Genomic DNA, 23,219 nt, shown 5'->3' on the forward strand with positions numbered 1-23,219 from the left:
TGACAGGCTTTTATTTAATCGATCAAAGGGTTCCTCTACTTTTGAAATCTCTGCTATGATAAATTATCTTTTTTCTCCCTCTCTCCCTCAGCTCTCTTTAATGTCCTGCTCTGTGTGTGCACTGGCTTTTCTATGTAGCTCTTTCCATGTTTCTGAACAGTATGTCTCTGTCTCTCTCTGTGTCATTCTCTCTGTCTCTGTCTCGCTCTCGCTCAATTAAATTAAAATGGCTTTATTGAGATGGGAAACATACGATACATTGCCAAAGTAAATGGAATAGACAAACAAAATGAAAATAAACAAGGGAGACCTCTTCACACCTTCAGTGAGCTGTTATTTCTGCTTGTAACACTCCTCTTTGTTCCATATGGCTCTATAACACTGTATACCGGTAGTTGCAATTCATAGGTTATTGTTCATGACAGAACATGTACATTGATATTCATTTCTAGAGAGTTTGTCAGCACAATTTCTATCCATTCATTTTCATGTGGAAATATTTGATTCATGTTATATAAGAGCAAACAAAGTTGAAAGAAATGTTGAGGTTGTGGCACAGTATTTAATTGGAAACTGTTGTGAATAGCATTGATAGATAAAAACAACAAGTACTAAAAAAAGATGTGGTCTCCAGAACTTCCTCTACAGTTTGTCAGTGGCTACATAACCATTGAGTAGGATCACCAGTACAGTACAATGGACAGGGGGACGTTGTACTATTTCATTTATGATTCATTGGATCCCGACAGTAGTTTCAATCAAATACAGTAAATTCACTAAATTCATGTGCTGCCTCTCTCTCTCATATTTTATAAATCATACTGTATCTCAGTTTTAACGAGAACTCTTCAAAAATAGCAATACAGTACAAAGGGCCATTGTTGCCCATATTTGCTCTTGTAGTTGTAAGTGCCTGTAAGTCCTGCAGTCATTCTATAGACTGGTGGTTGAATGTGATTACCTCCCTTTGGCCTTGGCTTTAGTGGAAAGCTACAATACAAGGTTGTGATGGTGAGGGTGGATATTATAATACACAGAAGTTTTCCATCCTGTGTTTTCTGGGAATGAGAGAGTGGAGCATGATAGGGAAGCCATGCCAAGCAGGGCAGCCATTGTGATAATATTGTCCAGGAAATGTGATGGAGAGGTGTGTGTGGGGGGCAGAGAGCAGTGGGGGGCAGTGGTCTAGGAGAGGAAGACCAGGAGGCCCTGTTTACTATCCAGGGGGGTTGCTAGGTGGTTGGCAGAAAGGGTGTTTGACCTCACTCAATATATGCACAGTGATGTGATGTCAAGTTTTAGCAAGATGAGATTTTCAGCAAAGTTTAACTCAATCTCTCTCCCCCCTCTCTCTCTCTCTCTCTTGCTCTCACAAACACACACACGCAAACACACACACACACACACACACACAAACATACATCCTGGCAAGTTGATTCTGGATGACCCCCATTCTATCCCCCTCTCACCTCCCTGAGAAGACAAAAGAGATCAGCTGTGAATTTTTTGTTTGTTGAGGGGTGTGCTTAAAAAACAACTGACCCTGTTGACTTGAGTTTTCTTGACATTATCTTCCTCCCTGAGGGGTTCAGGTCTGTGGACATGTCTAAGTGATTGATAGCAGACACGAGGGAAAGAGAGGGGGAGGGAGTGGGGGCTGTGTGTGGAGGACTGGATGTTAGAATATCTCTCTATCACCTGCTCTGTTGGTTTCAACTGTGTTCATATTATTGAAACATTTTTGTCATGTAGCTATGTGTGTGTGTGTGCGTGTGCGTGTGTGTGTGTGTGTGTGCGTGTGCGTGTGCGTGTGCGTGTGTGTCTACTGCAGATAAAAATGGACAATACTGCATACGTACTGTGAAGAATTGCCTTTTATGTTCCAATTCTACACTGGTTTTTTTTCACATTCATTGTGTCAAATGAGCTTTTCAGATCCTCACTGTGTTTCAGAGGAGAGCATCGGAGCTGCATGGTAATTGTGGCCCCTGGCTGGGACTTGATAAAAGAAGACAAATATTTAAGAGTCCATGTTTGTAGATAATCAGTGTGGGGCCAGACATCTCTGAAGATTGGCACTGTTTTAATTAGAAATCTGTGTTATTACACAGTGTTGCAAGCCTGGCCGTACTACCCTGGGTGCACATCAAACTCCTACACACACACACACACCGAAATACACACACACACACACACACACACACACACACACACACACACACACACACACACACACACACACACACACACACACACACAGACATACATACACACGCATACACACGCACACATACATGCACGCACGCACGCACACACACACACACACACACACACACACACACACACACACACACACACACACACACAAGTAATAGTGGTTGAGTGCTTTTATGAAGATAGTATAGAGATAAGCTTACTGATATCGCTGCACCAACCATACTCCACCCACCCACCCACAGACAGACAGACAGACAGACAGACAGACAGACAGACAGACAGACAGACAGACAGACAGACAGACAGACAGACAGACAGACAGACAGACAGACCACAACAGCAAGACCCTCAGCATCCTCTCGATCTGCATAGAAACCACATTCACAAAAAAAACACACACCCCGCCCACACATAGCCTACACACACTGCTTGCTGTACTGTGTTGATGCATATTATTCAAGACCTTTGCTGTAGCTTCCATGGTGTTGCCCAGAGGTGGTTTGCTGAGTGTGTTGTTGTTTAACACTAATGTGAGGCCTGACCTTTTACAGTTTGTGTTGTGTCTTCTGTTAAGAGAAACAGGGAAATACCACTGACATGAACACACACGCACACACACGCACACACATAAATGAACACAAATGCACACACACACACAAACAGACGCACATTCATGCACATAAAGTATTGGCATACACATCATTATTTATCTCAAACAGAATTGCACAAAGTATATTCAAATCATATCAAATTTGTCACATGCTCAGTGAAATGCTTACTTACAAGCCCTTAACCAGCAATGTAGTTTTAAGAAAAATAATAGTTAAGAAAAATATTTACTAAATAAACTAAAGTAAACAATAAAATAGCAACAATAAAATAACAATAACGAGGCTATATACAGGGGGTACCGGTACCGAGTCAATCTGAGGGAGTACAGGTATTTGAGGTAATATGTACATGTAGGTAGAGGTAAAGTGACTATGCATAGATAATAGATAATAAACAGCGAGTATCAGCAGCGTAAAAAAGGGGGTGGGGGGGGGGGTCAATTGATATAGACTGGGTAGCCATTTGATTAGCTGTTCAGCAATCTTATGGCTTGGGGGTAGAAGCTGTTACAAAGCCTTTTGGTCCTAGACCTGGCTCCGGAATTGCTTGCCGTGTGGGAGCAGAGAGAACAGTCAATGACTAGTGTGGCTGGAGTCTTTGGCAATTTTAGGGCCTTCCTCTAACACCGGTATAGAGGTCCTGAAGGGCAGGAAGCTTTGCCCCTGTGATCAACTGGGCTGTACGCACTACCCTCTGTAGCGCCTTGCGGTCGGAGGCAAAGCAGTTGCCATACCAGGTGGTGATGCAACCAGTTAGGATGCTCTCGATGGTGCAGTTGTAGAAATGTTGAGGATCCATGATAAATCTTTTCAGTCTCCTGAGGGGGAATAGTTTTTGTTCTGCCCTCTTCACGACTGTCTTGGCGTGTTTGGACCACGATAGTTTGTTGGTGATGTGGACACCAAGAAACTTGAAGCTCTCAACCTGCTCCACTACAGCCCCGTCATTGAGAATGGGGCTGTGCTCGGCACTCCTTTTCCTGTAGTCCATGAATATCTCCTTTGTCTTGATCACATTGAGGGAGGGGTTGTTATCCTGACACCACATTTCCAAGTCTCTGACCTCCTCCCTATAGGCTGTCTCATCGTTGTCGGTGAGCAGGCCTACCACCATTGTGTCATCAGCAAACTTAATGATGGTGTTGGAGTTGTGTTTAGCCACGCAGTTATGGGTGAACAGAAGGGGACTAAGAACGCACCCCTGAGGGGCCCCTGTGTTGAGGATCAACGTGGCAGATTTGTTGTTGCCTACCCTTACCACCTGGGGGTGGTCCACCAGGAAGTCCAGGATACAGACGCAGAGGGAGGTGTTTAGTCCCAGGGTCCTTAGATTAGTGATGAGCTTTAATTAAGGATCCGTCCTTTAAAAAAAAAAAAAATCACCTAAAATGACATACCCAAATCTTTGTTGCTCCGGGCCTGTTGCTCCGGCCCTGAAGCAATGATATGCATATTCATGGTACCATTTGAAAGGAAACACCTTGAAGTTTGTGGATATGTGAAAGGAATGTGGGAGAATATAACATAATAGATCTGGTAAAAGATAATACAAAGAAAAAAACAACCGTTCTGTTGTATTTGTTTGTACCATAATTTTGAAATGCAAGAGAAAGGCCATAATGTATTATTCCAGCCCAGGTGCAATTTAGATTTTGGCAACAGTGCATGTGCAAATTTTTTTGACTGATCCAATTAACCATTGCATTTCTGTTCAAAATGTTGTATCAAGACTGCCCAAATGTGCCTAATATGTTTATTAATAACTTTCCATGTTCAAAATTGTGCACTCTCCTCAAACAACAACATGCTATTCTTTCACTGTAATAGCTACTGTAAATTGATAAAGTGCAGTTAGATTAACAAGAATTTAAGCTTTCTGCCAATATAAGATATGTCTATGTCCTGGGAAATGTTCTTGATACTTACAACCTCAAGTTAATCGCAATCGCACCGATTGGTGTCGAACGCTGAGTTGTAGTCAATTAATAGCATTCGCACATTGGTTTTCCTTTTGTCCAGGTGGGAAAGGGCAGTGTGGAGTGCAATAGAGATTGCGGATCTGTTGGGGAAGTATACAAACTGGAGTGGGTCTAGGGTATCTGGGATAATGGTGCTGATGTGAGCCATGACCAGCCTTTCAAAGCACTTCATGGCTACAGACGTGAGACTACAGGTTGGTAGTCATTTAGGCAGGTTACATTGGTGTTCTTGGGCACAGGGACTATGGTGGTCTGCTTGAAACATGTAGGTATTACAGACTGGGCCAGGGACAGGTTGAAAATGTCAGTGAAGACAGTTGGTCAGCGCATGTTTGGTGTACACGTCCTGGTAATCCCTCTGGCCCTTCGGCCTTGTGAATGTTGACCAGTTTAAAGGTCTTACTCACATCGGCAACGGCAAGTGTATGGTGTTGGTCCGGTCCTGTGTGGTGAAGTTTCACGGATACACACTATGCTGAAAAACTAACCGACACACACATCTAATAGCAGCTCCAGTGCAAAGGACCCGTCCAATCACCATTGAGACCTAGCACATTTCAATAGGTTATAGAGGGCTATTGGAGGGGTAACCCAGTCTGTTTAGGCTTAACAACAGGGATTCTCTCTCCTGCCTCATTGTTTGGCCCATCCACTGACAGGCGGGAGACAGAGAAGTCCCTCTGCCAAAATACCCCCCCCCCCCCCCCCCATTAGGGCCAGGAAGGAAGGCAGTTTAGGGAGGCAGTGTGTGTGCCCTTCTCATCTCTCACACGCAAGCCTCCCACTCCTTTACCCTCACCTTTCACAGCCCCCTACCCTTCAAACATGTACCAGCCATAATTGGTCTTTAGGGAGGGTGACTGCCAGTTTGTTTCATTAGTCATTCAATTAAAGTGCTTAAAGTGATGTCTGTACCTTCATATTTCTCTATATTAGCAAGGCTTTTGCTTTAGTGGGTCAGAAGAATACTAAGAAAACTCATTAATAAATTAGACTAGCTAGGGTTTCGATTAGTCATGCATTCACACAACATAATCTGTAATCTTTAGGGGGGCTTTGGAAGTTGAAGCAATGTTTCTCTATAGACCATGGTGCTCTGTCTTCCTGTGTTAACTACTCTTCCTGTTGCATAGAAGGTTGCAGTTTAACACTTTTCTGAAGGCACTTTGAAGAGGAGAGAGGGGCTGTGAATGTGTGTGTGTGTGTCTGTGTGTTTGTGTGTTTGTATTTGTGTGTGTGTGTCAGTATGTGTGTGATGCTCTGTCCATGACACCAGATACACAACTACTCTGACATTGCAGGGTGACAACTATCGAGATTACCATCTATCAAACATTTTAAAAAACATTTGAGATTATCATCTATCAAACATCTTCAAAAACTATCAAGATTATCATCTATCAAACATTTTAAAATACTATCAAGATTATCATCTCAAACATTTAAAGGAATATCAAGATTATCGTCTATTTTGATTGGGAAGTGTGTCCAATTTCAATGATTCTGCGAATGTCATAATTGACATAGAAGGGCAGTTGACAATGAAAAAATGGAGCCGATAGACATGGCCACTCTGTTTCTGGACCCTAAGCAACTTGCCAGTATTTCGTTTTTTATGTGTAATTTCCTACATTATAAGCTCAGAACGTCTGTTACACTATTACATACAGCCGGAAATAACTTTTGGTTATTAGAGTGGTGTCACGTTCTGAACTTAGTTATTTTGTTATGTCTTTGTTTTAGTATGGTCAGGGCGTGAGTTGGGTGGGTTGTCTATGTTCCTTTTTCTATGTTTTGGGATTTCTGTGCTTGGCCTGGTATGGTTCTCAATCAGAGGCAGCTGTCAATCGTTGTCCCTGATTGAGAACCATAGCCTGGTTTCACTTTGAGTTGTGGGGGATTATTTTCTGTGTCAGTGTTTTGTTCCACACGGAACTGTTTCGGTTTTGTTTTTTCACTATGTCGTTTATTGTTTTGTTCAGTGTTCATTATTCTTACTAAAAACCAAGATGAACACTTACCACGCTGCGTATTGGTCCGATCCTTGCTACTCCTCAGAAGAGGAAAGCCGTAACAAGTGGCGGTAACTCACCAGCATTTTTCCCAGAAATACTACATTCCTAAATTGTACCTTTTGTTCGTACCCCACAAGGCAATTCCACTTATCCCAGAGACTGCTCCAAGATGCTGCCGGTGGAGAAGAGGTTTTCGGAGTGGACTTTCAGTCCGACTCAGGAGGTGTGCATACCATCCACCACTTCCGAGTGTATTACTTGGTAATGTTCAGTCCCTGGACAATAAAATAGATGAGCTCAGGTCGAGGACCTCCTTCCAGAGAGACATCAGGGACTGTAACATACTCTGTTTCACGGAATCATGGTTCTCTATACTGTCCCTGTACTCTATACTGTCCCACAGCAAGCTGTGTTTTCAGTACATTTGGCAGACCGGAATAAAGGACTCTCTGGGAAAAAGAAAGGCGAAGGTGTATGTTTCATGATTAACTACTCATGGTCTGATTGTGGTAACATACATGAACTCAAGTCCTTTTGTTAATCTGATCTAGAATACCTCACAATCAAATGCCGACCGTATTACCTCCCGAGAGAATTCTATTTGGTCATCGTCACAGTCGTGTATATTCCCCCTAAAGCCGATACCACAACAGCTCTCAAGGAACTACACTGGACTTTGTGCAAACTGGAAACCGCATATCCTAAGGCCACATTTATTGTAGCTGGAGACTTTATTAAAGCAAATCCTAGAAGAATGCTACCAAAGTTTTATCAACACATTGCCTGCGCCATTCACGCATCAAAAACTCTCCACCATTGCTACTCTCCATTCCAGGATGGCTACAAGGCCCTCCCCCACCCTCCCTTTGGCAAATCAGATCATGCCTCCATCCTGCTCCTCCCTTCCTATAGATAGAAAGTCAAACAGGAATTACCTGTGGTAAGGACTGTTCAACACTGGTCTGACCAATCGGAATCCATGCTTTGTTCACTTGGACTGGGATATGTTCCGGGTTGCTTCTGACAATAACATTTACTTACAGTGGGGCAAAAAAGTATTTAGTCAGCCACCAATTGTGCAAGTTCTCCCACTTAAAAAGATAAGAGAGGCCTGTAATTTTCATCATAGGTACACTTCAACTATTCCAAAAAAATCACATTTTAGGATTTTTAATGAATTTATTTGCAAATTATGGTGGAAAATAAGTCTTCTTTAAGAGGCTCCTCTGTCCTCCGCTCGTTACCTGTATTAATGGCACCTGTTTGAACTTGTTATCAGTATAAAAGACACCTGTCCACAACCTCAAACAGTCACACTCCAAACTTCACTATGGCCAAGACCAATGAGCTGTCAAAGGACACCAGAAACAAAATTGTAGACCTGCACCAGGCTGGGAAGACTGGATCTGTAATAGGTAAGCAGCTTGGTTTGCAGAAATCAACTGTGGGAGCAATTATTAGGAAATGGAAGGCATACAAGACCACTGATAATCTCCCTCCATCTGGGGCTCCACGCAAGATCTCACCCCGTGGGGTCAAAATGAACGGTGAGCAAAAATCCCAGAACCACACGGGGGGACCTAGTGAATGACCTGCAGAGAGCTGGGACCAAAGCAACAAAGCCTACCATTAGTAACACACTACGCCGCCGGTGGGATGTTGTTCCCCACTGTGATGATTAAAACCTATCCAAACCCAAAACTGTGAATAGATGGCAGCATTCGTGAACCACTGTATTTAACCACAGCAAGGTGACTGGGAATATGGTTTAGTACAAAAAGTCCAGTTATGTCAAAATGTCAGTATAGAGAAAAAGTGGAGTACCAATTCAACGGCTCAGACATGAGGCGTATGTGGCAGGGACGCCATACGATCACGGATTATAAAAGGAAAACCAGCCACGTTGTGGACACTGACGTCTTGCTCCCGGACAAGCTAAACACTTTATTCGCCCTCTTTGTGGAAAACACGATGCCGCCGACCCTGGCCACCACCACTCCCGTGGACTGTGAGATTTCATTTTTTGTGGCCAACGTGAGTAAGACATTTAAGCGTGTTAATCCTGGCAAGGCTGCCGACCCAGATGGTGTGTTTAGGGACATATTCAATCTCTCCCTATCCCAGTCTGTTGTCCCCACTTGCTTCAAGATGTCCACCATTGTTTCTGTGCCCAAGAAAGTGAAGGTATTACTATCGCTGTGTAGCACTGTGTAACACTCCAGACCCACTGCAATTTGAATACCACCCCAATAGATCCAGGGATGATGAAATCGCCATCGCACTGCACACTGCCTTTCCCATCTGGACAAGAGGAATATTTATGTAAGAATAGTGTTTATTGACTACAGCTCAGCCTTCAACACCATAGTACCCTCCAAGCTCATCACTAACCTCAGGGCCCTGGGTCTGAATCCTGCCCTGTGCAAATGGATCTTGGACTTCCTGATGGTCCGCCCCCAGGTGGTGAAGGTAGGCAACAACACATCCACTATGCTGATACTTAAAACAGGGGCCCCACAAGGACGCGTGCTCAGCCTCATCCTGTACTCCCTGTTCACCCATTACTGTGTGGCCACACACGTCTCCAACTCAATCATCAAGTTTTCAAACCATGCAACAGTGGTAGGCCTGATTACCAACGACGATGAGACAGCCTACAAGGAGGAGGTGAGGGCCCTTGTGGAGTGGTGCCAGGAAAATAACCTCTCTTTGAATGACAACAAAACAAAGTAACTGATCGTGGACTTCAAGCGACAGCAGAGAGAGCACGCCCCCATCCACATCGACATGGCTGCAGCGGAGAAGGTGAAAAAAGCTTAAGGTTCTTTGGCATATACATCACTGACAATCTGAAATGGTCCACTAACGTAGATAGTGTGATGAAAAAGACACAACAGCGCCTCTTCAACCTCAGGAGCCTAAATAAATCCAGCTTGGCCCCTAAGACCCTCACAAACTTTTACAGATGTACCATTGAGGTCAACCTGTCGGGCTGTATCACTGCCTGATACAGCAACTGCACCATCCACAACCATAGGGCTCTCCAGAGGTTGGTGCAGTCTGCCCATCGCATCACCGGGGGCAAACTGTCTTCCCTCCAAGGACATCTACAGCACCCAGTGTCACAGGAAGACCAAGAAGATCATCAATGAACTCAGCCACCCAAGCCATGGCCTGTTCACACCCTGTTACCATCCATAAGGCGAAGTCAGTACATGTGCATGAAAGCTGTTTCTATCTCAAGGACATTAGACTGTTAAACAGTCTACACTAGCCGGCCTCCGCCCAGTACCCTGCCCTGAACTTAGTCACTGTCACTAGCGAAATTGAAAAATATTTTTTAGAAATATGTAACTTTCACATATTAACAAGTCCAATACAGCACATTAAAGATAAACATCTTGTTAATCTACCCATCATGTCTGATTTCAAAAATGCTTTACAGCGAAAGCACAACATATGTTAGGTCGTAGCCAAGTCAAAAAAACACAGCCATTTTTCCAGCCCAAGATAGGAGTCACAAAAAGCAGAAATATAGATAAAATTCATCACTAACCTTTGATGATCTTCATCAGATGACACTCATAGGACATCATGTTACACAATACATGTATGTTTTCTTCGATAACGTGCATATTTATATCCAAAAATCTCAGTTTACATTGGCGCGTTACATGCATTAATGTTTTGATTCCAAAACATCCAATGATTTTGCAGATATACTCATAATAAACATTGATAAAAGATGCAACTGTTATTCACAGAATTAAAGATGCAACCGCTGTGTCAGATTTCAAAAAAACTTAACAGAAAAAGCATAATCTGAGAACGGCGCTCAGAGCCCAATCCAGCCAGAGAAATATCCGCCATTTTGGAGTCAACAGAAGTTAGAAATAACACTATAAATATTAACTTACCTCTAATGATATTCATCAGAAGGCACTCCCAGGAATCCCAGTTCGACAATAAATGACTAATTTGTTCCATAAAGTTCCATAAAGTCCATCATTTATGTCCAAATAGCCACTTGTTGTTAGCGTGTTCAGCCCAGTAATCCATCTTCATGAGGAGCGAGCACTTCGTCCAGACAAAAACTCGAAAAGTTCCGTTACAGGTTGTAGAAACAAGACAAACGATGTATGGAATCAATCTTTAGGATGTTTTTAACATAAAACATCAATAAGCTTCCAACCGGAGAATTCCTATGTCTGAAGAAAAGCACTGGAAAGAGAACTAACTCTGTCGGGAGCACACGTCATGAGCCTGAGACACTCTGCCAGACCACTGACTCAAACAGGTCTCATGAGGTTCTTTACAGTAGAATCATCAAACCAGTTTCTAAAAACGGTTGACATCTAGTGGAAACCGTAGGAAGTGCAACTTGACTCCATAGACACTGTGTATTTGGTAGGCCAAGCTTTGAAAAACTACAAACCTCAGATATCCCACTTCCTGGTTGGTTTTCTCAGGTTTTTTGCCTGCCATATGAGTTCTGTAATATTCACAGACATCATTCAAACAGTTTTAGAAACTTCAGAGTGTTTTCTATCCAATACTAATAATAATATGCATATATTAGCATCTGGGACAGAGTAGAAGGCTGGTCACTCTGGGCACGCTATTCATCCAAAAGTGAAAATGCTGCCCCCTATCCCAAAAAGGTTAACTGCACCTCAGATTGCAGCCCAAATAAATGCTTCACAGAGTTCTAGTAAGAGACACATCTCAACATCAACTGTTCAGAGGAGACTACAGGAATCAGGCTTTCATGATCAAATTTCTGCAAAGAAACCACTACTAAAGGACACCAATAATAAGAAGAAACTTGCTTGGGCCAAGAAACACAAGTAATGAACATTAGACTGGTAAAAATCTGTCCTTTTGTCTGATGAGTCCAAATTTGCTGTTTTTTGATCCAACCACCGTGTCTTTGTGAGACGCAGAGTAGGTGAACGGATGATGATTTTTGCATGTGTGTTTCCCACCTTGAAGCATGGAGGAGGAGGTGTGATGGTGTTGGGGTGCTATGCTGGTGACACTGTCTGTGATTTCTTTAGAATTCAAGGCATACTTAACCAGCATGGCTACCACAGTATTCTGCAGCGATACGCCATCCCATCTGGTTTGTGCTTATTGGGACGGTCATTTGTTTTTCAACAGGACAATGATCCAACACACCTCCAGGCTCTGTAAGGGCTATTTGACCAAGAAAGAGAGTGATGGAGTGCTGCATCAGATTACCTGTTCTCCACAATCACCCAATCTCAACCCAATTGAGATGGTTTGGGATGAGTTGGCCCGTAGAGTGAAGGAATTCCAGCCAACAAGTGCTCAGCATGTGGGAGCTCCTTCAAGACACTTGGAAAAGCATTCTTCATGAAGCTGGTTGAGAGAATTCCAAGAGTGTGCAAAGCTGTTATCAATGCAAAGGGTGGCTACTTTGAGGAATCTCAAATATAAAATATATTTTGATTTGTTTAACACTTTTTTTTTTTTGTGGGCAGAACTGAAAAAGCATGTGCGAGCATGGAGGCCTACAATCCTGACTCAGTTACACCAGCTCTGTCAGGAGGAATGGGCCAAAATGCACCCAAATTATTGTGGGAAGCTTGTGGAAGGCTAACCGAAACATTTGACCCAAGTTAAAACATTTAAAGGCAGTGCTACCAAATACTAATTGAGTGTTTGTAAACTTCTGACTCACTGGGAATGTGATGAAAGAAATAAAAGCAGAATTGAATCATTCTCTCTACTATTCTTCTGACATTTCACATTCTTAAAATAAAGTAGTGATCCTAACTGACCTAAGACAGGGAATTTTTATTCGGATTAACCTCTCTAGGGTATGTGCAACGCTAGCGTCCCACCTGGCCAACATCCAGTGAGATTGCAGAGTGCCAAATTCAAATACAGAAATACTCATTATAATAATTCAGAAAAGATACAACTATTTTACATAGGTTTAAAGATGAACTTCTTGTGAATCCAACCACGGTGTCAGATTTCAAAAATGGTTTACGCCGAATGCATACCATACGATTATTTGAGAACATAGCCCAGCAGACAAATCATTACAAACAGTAACCAGCCATGTAGAAGAGTTGCACAAGTCTGAAATAGAGATACAATTAATCACTTACCTTTGATGATCTTCATATGGTTGCACTCAGAAGACATTAATTTATTCAATAAACATTCCTTTTGTTCGATAAAGTCTCTTTATATCCAAAAACCTCAGTTTTGTTCACACGTTTTCTTCAGTAATCCACAGGCTCAGACGCAGTCACAACAGGCAGACAAAAAAATCCAAATAGTATCTGTAAAGTTTGTAGAAACATTTCAAACGATGTTCATAATCAATCCTCAGGTAGTTTTTAGCCTAAATAATCGATAATATTTCAACCGGACAATAACATCGTCAATATAAAAGGTAAACAAGAAAGGCACTCTCTCGGTCGCACGCATGAAAAAGTTCTGTGACACGGCAGGGTCCACTCATTCAGACTGCTCTTACTCCCTAATTTTTTAGAATACAAGCCTGAAACAATTTCGAAAGACTGTTGACATCTAGTGGAAGGCATACGAACTGCAATTTGAGTCATAAGTCAATGGATACTATAATGGCATTGAATAGAAAAAACTACAACAAACAAAAAAATCCTACTTCCTGAATGGATTTTTCTCAGGTTCTCAGGTTATACTCACAGACACTATTTTAACAGTTTCGGAAACTTTAGAGTATTTTCTATCCAAATCTAGCAATTATATGCATATCCTATCTTCTGGGCCTGAGTGGAAGGCAGTTTAATTTGGGCATGCTTTTCTTCCAAAATTCCAAATGCTGTTCCCTACCCTAGAGAAGTTAAATGTCAGGAATTGTGAAAAACTGAGTTTAAATGTATTTGGCTAAGGTGTATGTAAACTTCCGACTTCAACTGTATATACACTCCAGACTCCAACATTACTCGCCCTAATTGTTAGATGTTACTGCACTGTTGGAGCTAGGAACTCAAGCATTATCAACACCTGCAATAACATCTGCTAAATATGTGTATGCAACCAATATAATTTGATTTGATAAGCAAGCATGTTTGTGTTTGTTAGTTTGTGTGTGCTTATGAATGAATATGTGTTTGGCAAAAGAGCATCTAGTGTGTTGTGGGTCAATGTCAACTTTTTTTGCAATATACTGTGTGCATAGTGCTGTTATGTCGAGATTTAGCAATATGAGATTCTCAGCCAATTTTAACTCTCTCTCTCTCTCTCTCTCTCTCTCTCTCTCTCCCTCTCTCTCCCTCTCTCTCTCTCTCTCTCCAGGTGACTTTGTTCATCTATACAGACCTGATGTTGGTGACCAGAGAGGATGAACCAGGGAGATGTAACGTCCTACAGAACCCTCTATTTCTCAGACAACTACGGCTACAGGACGGTCAGTGTTTCAACCCTTAAACAGAAACCTTAGTGCTGGCCCTGGTGCTATTAGACATGACCCCAACATGAACCCCTTTAACCCCCCTGTCTCTAAGACAGCTTTGACGGTCGGTGCATAAACCCCATAGGCCTAACCTTGACCTTGTTGACCTGACCGATCATAGACTTGACAGTTACCCTCAAACCCTCAACCTCTGGACCTTACTCTAAATCTGACCCTTAGCATCTGCCATGTGTTGGCCAGCAACTGTGAATTACAAGAAAATCTGCCTGTAAGATGGAGCACAAATAGAGATAAAATGAATCACTAACCTTTGATGATCTTCATCAGATGACACTCATAGGACTTCGTGTTACACAATACATGTATGTTTTCTTCGATAACGTGCATATTTATATCCAAAAATCTCAGTTTACATTGGCGCGTTACATGCATTAATGTTTTGTGTGCATATTTTATTTTTTATACAAAATCTAATTTTACATTGGCGTGTTATGTTCAGTAGTTCCAAAACATGCAGTGATTTTGCAGAGAGCCACATCAATTTACAGAAATACACATTATAAATGTTGATGAAAAAACAAGTGTTATGCATGGAACTTTAGATAAACTTCTCCTTAATGCTACCGCTGTGTCACATTTAAAAAAAACTTTACGGAAAAAGCATACCATGCAATAATCTGAGTACGGAGCTCAGAGCCCAAACCAGCCAAAATAAATATCCGCCATGTTGCGCAGTCAACATTAGTCAGAAATAGCATTATAAATATTCACTTACCTTTGATGATCTTCATCAGAATGCACTCCCAGGAATCCCAGTTCCACAATAAATATTTGATTTGCTCGATAAAGTTAATCATTTATGTCCATATACCTCCTTTTGTTAGGGCGTTTGGTAAACAAATTGAATCGAGCGTGCAACTTCCAGCCTAGAGGTCGGACGAAAATTCCCAAAAGTTATATTACTGGTCGTAGAAACATATCAAACGATGTATAGAATCAATCTTTAGGATCTTTTTATCCTAAATGTTCAATAATGTTCCAACAGGAGAATTCCATTGTCTGTAGAAAAGCAATGGAACGGGCGCTACCTCTCATGTGAATGCGCGTGACTAAGCTCGTGGCTGCTGGCAGACCTCTGACTCATTCCCCTTTCATTCAGCCCCCCTTCATAGTAGAAGCATCAAACAACATTCTAAAGACGGTTTACATCTAGTGGAAGCCTTAGGAAGCGCATCATAACCAATATCCCACTGTATCTTCAATAGGGGCTAAGTTGAAAAACTACAAACCTGAGATTACCCACTTCCGGTTTAGATTTTTTCTCAGGTTTTTGCCTGCCATATGAGTTCTGTTATACTCACAGACATCATTCAAACAGTTTTAGAAACGTCAGAGTGTTTTCTATCCGATACCACTAATAATATGCATATATTAGCATCGGGGACTCAGTAGGAGGCAGTTTACTCTGGGCACACTTTTCATCCAAAAGTGAAAATGCTGCCCCTTATCCCAATGAAGCTAAACAATGTTTATCATTAATCCTCAGGTTGTAATTTGTCTAAATAATCGATAATATTTCTACCGAACAATAGCGTATTCAATAGAAAGGAAAAACAACGAAGGGCACGCACTCGGTCACACGTGCAAACCAGCACTGCGTGATTCTACAGTCCACTGACAGAAAGGTCTCATTCTTCTTTATTTTTCAGAAAACATGCTTGAAACCATGTTTAAAGACTGTTGACATGTAGTGGAATCCATAGGAACTGCAATCTGGGTCCTAACCCATTAGATACTCTATAGGCATTCATTTGAAACCTACCCACATCAAAAAAAAAATCCCACTTCCTGGATGGATTTTCCTCAGGTTTTCGCCTGCCATATCATTTATGTAATACTCACAGATGATATTTTAACAGTTTTGGAAAGTTTAGAGTGTTTTCTATCAAAATCTACCAATTATATGCATATCCTAGCTACAGGGCCTGAGTAACAGGAAGTTTACTATGGGCACGCTTCTCATCCAGATGTCGAAATACTGCCCCCAAGCCATAAGAAGATCATCTACATTAGCTAAAAATTATTAAAGTAGTTGGCAATATCAGTGGGTTTTGTAATTAATGAGCCATCTGATTCAATGACTGATAATGCGGAGTTAGCCTTTTTGCCTAAAATGTCCTTTAAGGTGCCCCACATTCTTTATGCCATTTATCATTGTTTAATAGTGTAGTTTCTTCTTCTTTTTACTCAGTTTAGTCATTTTATTTCTCAATTTGCAGTACGTTTGCCAATTGGTTGTACAGCCAGACCTATTTGCCATTTATTTTGCCTCATCCCTTTCAGCCATACAGTTTTTCAATTCCTCATCAATTCACAGGGATTTAACAGTTTTTAGAGTAATTTTCTTAATGGGTTCGTGCTTATTAGTAAGTGGAATAAGCAAATGAATAAATGTGTCAAGTGCAGCATCTGGTTGCTCCTCATTACACACCACGGACCAACACATATTCTTTACATCAACAACATAGGAATCCCTACAAAACGTATTGTATGACCTCTTATTCACAATATTAGGCCCAGCCTTTGAAACTTTGGTTTCCCTAGATATGGCAACTATATTGTGATCACTACATCCAATGGATTTGTGTACTGCTCTCAAAACAAATGTCTGCAGCATTAGTAAATATGTGCTCAATACATATGGATGATTTCATGATAACCTGAACCAGGTTGCAGGCACTAGTTACAGTTTGAAGCTTTCTCTTGAGTGGGCATGCTGTTGAAAGTTAATATTTAAATCACCCAGAAAATATTGCTCTCTGTTGATATCACATACGTTATTAAGCATTTCACACGTTATCCAGATACTGATTGTTAGCACTTGGTGGTCTAGAGGAGATTCCCACCAAAATGGGCTTTATGTGAGGCAGATGAACCTGTAGCCATTTTACTTCAACAGTGTTTGACATTAGATCCTCTCTAAGCTTTACAGGAATGTGGTTATGAATATAAACAGCAAAACCTCCACCTTTGGCATTTCTGTCTTTTCTGTAGAGCTTATAACCAAATTAACAGCCATTAAAATAAAGTTATCTTTCTTCTCTTTCTTGTGATGTAAGTTTCAAGACGGTGTGTTAAATACCCAATAAAGCATTCTTATAGATTCAACGGAAATACAATGTATTTCATTCAGCCCATTCAGCCATTACCGGACCGGGTGTGTTTGACAGGTCATTACAAAAATGTCTGTGGTCGGTATGTTAATGGAAAAAACGACAGACACCAGCAAGAGTACGAAAGAGTCTCAAGATTAAAATGAAAGCAATCAATCCAGCGATATTTAAGAAACAAGTGGATTTTGCACCCCTCAAACATAGGAAATAGATGGCTGAAAAAGACAGATCCTCAGGTGGGCGGGGCACCCCTCAAACATAGGAAATAGATGGCTGGAAAAGACAGATCCTCAGGTGGTGCTACTTACACATCTACTGATTCCATGGTTTCATTTCAAGCAGGACATACTGTAGGAAACATACAACATTTCCCTAATGTATATACCGTCATGTAAATAAATAAATGCCATGTTATTTTTATGGCCCCGTAGTAGTGATTCTTCCAGTGGGATATTTAGGCTGAATGTGAACCGAACCCTGGTCGTCTGTCTTTCTGGTTCTCAGCTATATAAACACTCCACTCAGTTGGCACCTTGCAAAGAATACAGTAGTTTGGCCCACAGTATAACAAAGCACTGTAGGTCAAATAAATGCATCTTACTGTCAATGCATGTGTTCATAATGTAGAGAGGAGATGGAGAGGGTTCTGACTCAGAGTAGAGAGCTGGGGTTACAGTAGGCCAGAGCCGACTGGATGTTAGTGAGATCCTTTCAGTGTGAAGAGGCTGTGTGTGTGAGTGAGTCAGTGTGTGTGTGTGTATGTGTGCGCATTCACGAGAAAGTGAGATCTGTTGATATACTGTACATAAGGATCAGGTGGCAGAGAATCCAGTCATGCTGATCAGCTGTTGTTGGACAGTGTGGAGCCCAAACCGAGTCACAATATCCTGGGGTGTCTGTCCTGTCCCCCCCCATCCCTGCGACTACATACTGTATGTCTGTGACGCACTTGAGAGCACTCTTATCTCTCTCTTTTTATGTCTCACTCTCACTCTCCCCCACCCTCTCTTTCATTATCTCTCTCTCTTTCTCTCTTCTCTCTTATTCCCCAATTCTGCCTGTTCTATCTCACCATCCATGCCTGAGGGGACATCTGTCATTAAATATGGTACCTTATAAAACTCTCCTCCCTCCCCTTTTCTACTTGTTTATTTATGTCTCTCTGTACCTCCCCCTCTCTCTCTTTCACTTTTTACTTTTACATATTCCCTCTGAAATGACAGCTCAACTAAAACGTTGTATAATTGTCCCTAGGACAACGCCCCGTTAAAGCCCCATTAATGTTCTTATCAGTGTAACAGTTCTACCATTGAACAGTCCAGTATGTGACCGCCTTCTTTGACATATGAAGTGAGCTACTGGTCAGGCTAGGGAGAAGTTAGCTATTGTTATGTGTTTAACCCAACAGATGACAGGGCATTACATTGCGTTGCATTACATTAGCTCATGTTCTGGCCCCTGAGACACAAAACACAGGAGGGGGGGTGTAGGAGGTCTATCCTCCCCATGGACAGTGCTCTCAGCTGGGTCACGCTCTGCATGGTTTCCCCCTGCACCCCTCCACCACAGTGGAATAGGAAGTCATCAGGGGATGGGAGGGATGTGTGTGTGTGTGGGAGGGGGGTGTACAAGGAGGGTGCATCTCCACCCGCCTATCATTGTTATTTTAGTACGGCAGGGCCTCTCAGGAAAGAGGCTCCGGGGACTGTGTTTGTTTCAACCAGGGTGGTGTGTGTGTGTGAGTAAGTGAGGTGGGGCAGAAGTGGGACAGGGGATTTCCTGTGACCCTGTCACCTACCATAGAGACAGGGGTGTGGAGCGTGGGAAAGACAGAGGGTGCTAAGAGAGAGCACCACAACAGACACACAAACTACACCCCCACACACACTGTTGTGTGTACCTGCAGAGCACAGTCACATCAAGCAAAACATTTGTAATTTGCGAAACATCACATGAAAAGTGCCTGTTATTAAAATACATTTTCTTATTTAGCATTTGAGAAGCATCTTATAAAGGCCGTATGAATTCTTCATAAAGCATGACAAGTTATCCTTTGTTATCCTTTCGTAAATAATGATTAGAATAGTCCAACAGTATTAGTCCAACAGTATTAGTCCAACAGTATTAACAGGCTGTAATTGCCATAAAAGCTGTGATCTCCCTCCCCATGTGCAGTAGATGTCTTAATGTGACACAGGCGGATCTCCTGCAACTGTAAAATAAATGCAAGAGTGACCTCTGGTGTTGAGTTGGAATAATCATAAGCATTCTGATCTGGTTCTGACAACAATTTGAGATTGCAGTGAGGAGATGCAGTATTCTGCCTAACAATATCACTCGGCTGCCCCCCGGGGTTAGCCCAGTGATACACAGGCTGTCCATGGAAGTCTGTGTTCAACGAACAGACCAAGATGAATGTAAAATCAATAACCAATTACGATTACACCTTAATTGCTGTGTTTGTCATAGTCAGTCAGGTTCTTTGTACAGTCGACTTTTCGTATCATAAATCAATTTAACAGTGGTATTAATTATGGTTGACCAATATGCTAATTAATGCAGTAATTAGTGAAGTAACAGTATTGTACAAGTATACTAATATCATAATATAGTGATATTGCACATATTGTTGTAGGTGAGTATACAGCAACCCTTGGGGACGAACATGACCTCAGTGGTGTGAAGGGTAGAGTGTGTGAACCTTCTCCCCAATGTTCCTCAGGGATACAACTGCACAACAGAATCCATATTAGTTCACTATATCTCTGTCTGGATCTCCCCTAGCAAATGGAAATATAATAGTGTCTGCTACAGCTAGTGTTCTACCTTGCTCTTATTTCTCTGACCTTGACTTTGGCATAGGCAGGTACACACACACACACACACACACACACACACACACACACACACACACACACACACACACACACACACACACACACACACACACACACACACACACACAGTTTTCTCCTTGTTGGACAGTAGGGTTGAATGGCGAGAACCCAGTTATTGAGATTTACTGCCCAAAACCACTTAATTTTCAAGGAATAAATAACTGCGAGAAAACACTCAACTGTAATAAAATATTATAATAAATGATTTATATGAACATGATGTGAAATGGAACTGCTAAATTATGTTATGTCTAAATCTGCATTCTCTACGGCCTTCTCTCTGGTCACTGTATGATCAACGCTCAAGACCGACAGCCCATCTCAGTATGTACACCTATTATCTCATCATTTATTGTGACAGTTACACTTACATTTGCTGCAGCATAGCCTGTGCTACAGTAATATGAAGGCCGAATGCACGTCTAATTTACACATCTCCATCTGTCTTTCCGGGGTCACATTATTTGTTTATTGTCATGATATATATTATTTGTTTAAATTACAGCTACAGAGTTTGAAACACTGCTATATCGTTGCTTTAAATCAGGGCATAAACGAGCACTCTCCCAGCAGTCTCTCCCTCTCCATCAATTCCATTCAAATTGCATGCAAAATAGATAATCCTGTTCAAGATGGATATATAGGCATATACTGTACAGTGGTTTCTGAAAGTATTCAGACCCCTTGACTTTTTGCACATTTTGTTACATTACAGCCTTATTCTAAAATGGATTCAATTGTTTTTTTCTTCATCAATCTACACACAATATCCCATAATGACAAAGCAAAAACAGGTTTTTACACATTTTTGCAAATGTCTTAAAAATCAAAAACTGAAATATCACATTTACATAAGTATTCAGACCCTTTACTCAGTACATTGTTGAAGCACCTTTGGCAGTGATTACAGCCTTAACATTTTGGGGGTATGACGCTACAGGCTTGACACACCTGTATTTGGCAAGTTTCTCCCCTTCTTCTCAGCAGATCCTCTCAAGATCTGTGAGGATGGATGGGGAGCGTCACTGCACAGCTATTTTCAGGTCTCCCCAGAGATGTTCAATTGGGTTCACGTCCGGTTTCTGGCTGGGCCACTCAAGGACATTCAGAGACTTGTCCTGAAGCCACTCCTGCGTTGTCCTGGCTGTGTGCTTAGGGCCGTTGTCCTGTTGGAAGGTGAACCTTCTCCCCAGTCTGAGGTTCTGAGTGCAGTGGAGCAGGTTTTCATCAAGGATCTCTCTGTAATTTGCTCCGATCATCTTTCCCTCGATTCCGACTAGCCTCCCAGTAGACTCCAATCAAGTTGTAGAAATATCTCAAGGATGATCAATAAATATCTTTAATGTAGGGCTCATAAAATGTATTTAATCAGGCTCAGGAATCAGGTTTGAATTCTTTATGAAAGCGCTAATCAAATCCAGACATAAACCTATTTAAATGCATTATATTGATTAGAATGATATTTCCGGTATTGGCAGGAAATATTGGGTTTACCCGGGAGAAAAGTGATTTATTGTCTGGATGGAACATTTGTAAAATACCAGGAAGATATTCAACCTTATTTAACAGACAGTGCTCTCACTGTGGTAGACAGTGGAGACAGGTTGACAGCCTGGAGTTAGAGAGGACCAGACACTATGGCAGGTGTGCCCATCACACACCATCACAGCTTGTCTCATTCCATTAAGGAAGAAACAAGGACTGGGACACACACACACACACACACACACACACACACACACACACACACACACACACACACACACACACACACACACAGTTTGTTTGTATATGTGTGATGGGTGGGAGAGATGTAATGTCGATAACTATCAAGGCTTAGGGATCTTTATCACACCCTCTTGGCCGCCATATCTCTTCTCCTCAGCAGATGGCGTGATTGAGGAAATGGATGGATGGAGGGAGGGAATGGATTTCTCCTGTCTTTCCTTGGCCGAAGATAATCACAAACCTCAGCCTGGAGCAAAGCTCTTTTTCAGTTTAATTTTAAGGTTACTCGAATCCCTGGCTGTGACCCCAGTCTCCGAGGGTGTCTCGGGGGAGTGGGAAATGCAAAAATCACATTTCCATTTCACACCACACACTGTACTTGCAGTGAAAATTGACAAATATAAGCACACCCTAGTTAACCTTTGATACATATACAGTTGAAGTCTGAAGTTTACATACACTTAGGCCGGAGTCATTAAAATTATTTTTTCAACCACTCCACAAATGTCTTATTAAAACAAACTATAGTTTTGGCAAGTCAGTTAGGACATCTACTTTGTGCATGACACAAGTAAGTATTGTTTATAATTCACTGTATCACAATTCCAGTGGGTCAGAAGTTTACATACACTAAGTTGACCGTGCCTTTAAACAGCTTGGAACATTTCAGAAAATGTTGTCATGGCTTTAGAAGCTTCTGATAGGCTAATTGACATACTTTGAGTCAATTGGAGTTGTACCTGTGAATGTATTTCAAGGCCTACCTTCTTGACATCATGGGAAAATCAAAAGAAATCAACCAAGACCACAGAAAAAAAATGGTAGACCTCCACAAGTCTGGTTCATCCTTGGGAGCAATTTCCAAACGCCTGAAGGTACCACGTTCATCTGTACAAACAATAGTACGCAAGTATAAACATCATGGGACCACGCAGCCGTCATACCTCTCAGGAAGGAGACGTGTTCTGTGTCCTAGAGATGAACGTACTTTGTTGCGAAATGTGCAAATCAATCCTAGAACAACAGCAAAGGACCTTGTGAAGATGCTGGATGAAACAGGTACAAAAGTATCCATATCCACAGTAAAAACGAGTCCTATATCGCCATAACCTGGAAGGCCACTCAGCAAGGAGGAAGCCACTGCTCCAAAACCGCCAAAAAAAA

At 41.8% G+C, this 23,219-nt stretch overlaps 1 protein-coding gene across 8 annotated transcripts in view; it reads left to right on the top strand.

Annotated features, from left to right (window-relative positions):
• The window catches only part of rgs3a (regulator of G protein signaling 3a), a 182,693-nt gene that overhangs the window by 40,581 nt on the left and 118,893 nt on the right, over positions 1–23,219 (top strand). For all 8 annotated transcript variants that reach the window (XM_090234482.1, XM_090234483.1, XM_090234480.1 and 5 more), the window contains one exon: positions 14,140–14,251. In XM_090234482.1, the coding sequence (XP_090090608.1) occupies positions 14,140–14,251 (112 nt within the window). The remainder of the gene's footprint in view (positions 1–14,139; positions 14,252–23,219) is intronic.

This window comes from Oncorhynchus mykiss, chromosome 5 (assembly GCF_057628025.1).
Source record: "Oncorhynchus mykiss isolate SJ-2025 chromosome 5, ASM5762802v1, whole genome shotgun sequence".
NCBI classification, from domain to species: Eukaryota; Metazoa; Chordata; class Actinopteri; order Salmoniformes; family Salmonidae; genus Oncorhynchus; species Oncorhynchus mykiss.